Raw genomic sequence first — 356 nt, forward strand, 5'->3', positions numbered from 1 at the left:
CATAAACACATTTCATTACACCAAATACACAAAATAATGTTATTTTTAGCAGCATCATATGACCCCTTTAAACCATTTGCTTCCTTATCATGCATTACATGGTCACATACATCTGGCATAGAGATCTGTAATGATAATACCATGTACTAGCTTGTTAATATTGTTAGTCAACTGTATTTTTTTTATATTAGTAAATCACTTACTTGCATGATTCAGTTAAGTGTGTGTTCTTCTTTATTCTATAGGCAAGACCCCAGAGGAAGCTAGTGACCTGGCTCTTACTTACATGAAGGAGCGGGTGGATGGTCTTGGCGGGGTTGTGGTGGTAGATCCAAAAGGGACCTGGGCAGCTCGGT

The 356-nt window shown here is 38.5% G+C and overlaps 1 protein-coding gene across 1 annotated transcript in view; it reads left to right on the forward strand.

Moving 5' to 3' along the window:
• LOC107673965 (isoaspartyl peptidase/L-asparaginase) overlaps positions 1-356 on the forward strand; it is an 18,302-nt gene that overhangs the window by 17,567 nt on the left and 379 nt on the right. The window contains exon 7 of the mRNA XM_016467819.1: positions 246-354. Within this exon, the coding sequence (XP_016323305.1) occupies positions 246-354 (109 nt within the window). The remainder of the gene's footprint in view (positions 1-245; positions 355-356) is intronic.

The sequence above is a fragment of the Sinocyclocheilus anshuiensis genome, unplaced genomic scaffold (assembly GCF_001515605.1).
Source record: "Sinocyclocheilus anshuiensis isolate Anshui unplaced genomic scaffold, SAMN03320099.WGS_v1.1 scaffold292, whole genome shotgun sequence".
Classification (NCBI taxonomy): Eukaryota; Metazoa; Chordata; class Actinopteri; order Cypriniformes; family Cyprinidae; genus Sinocyclocheilus; species Sinocyclocheilus anshuiensis.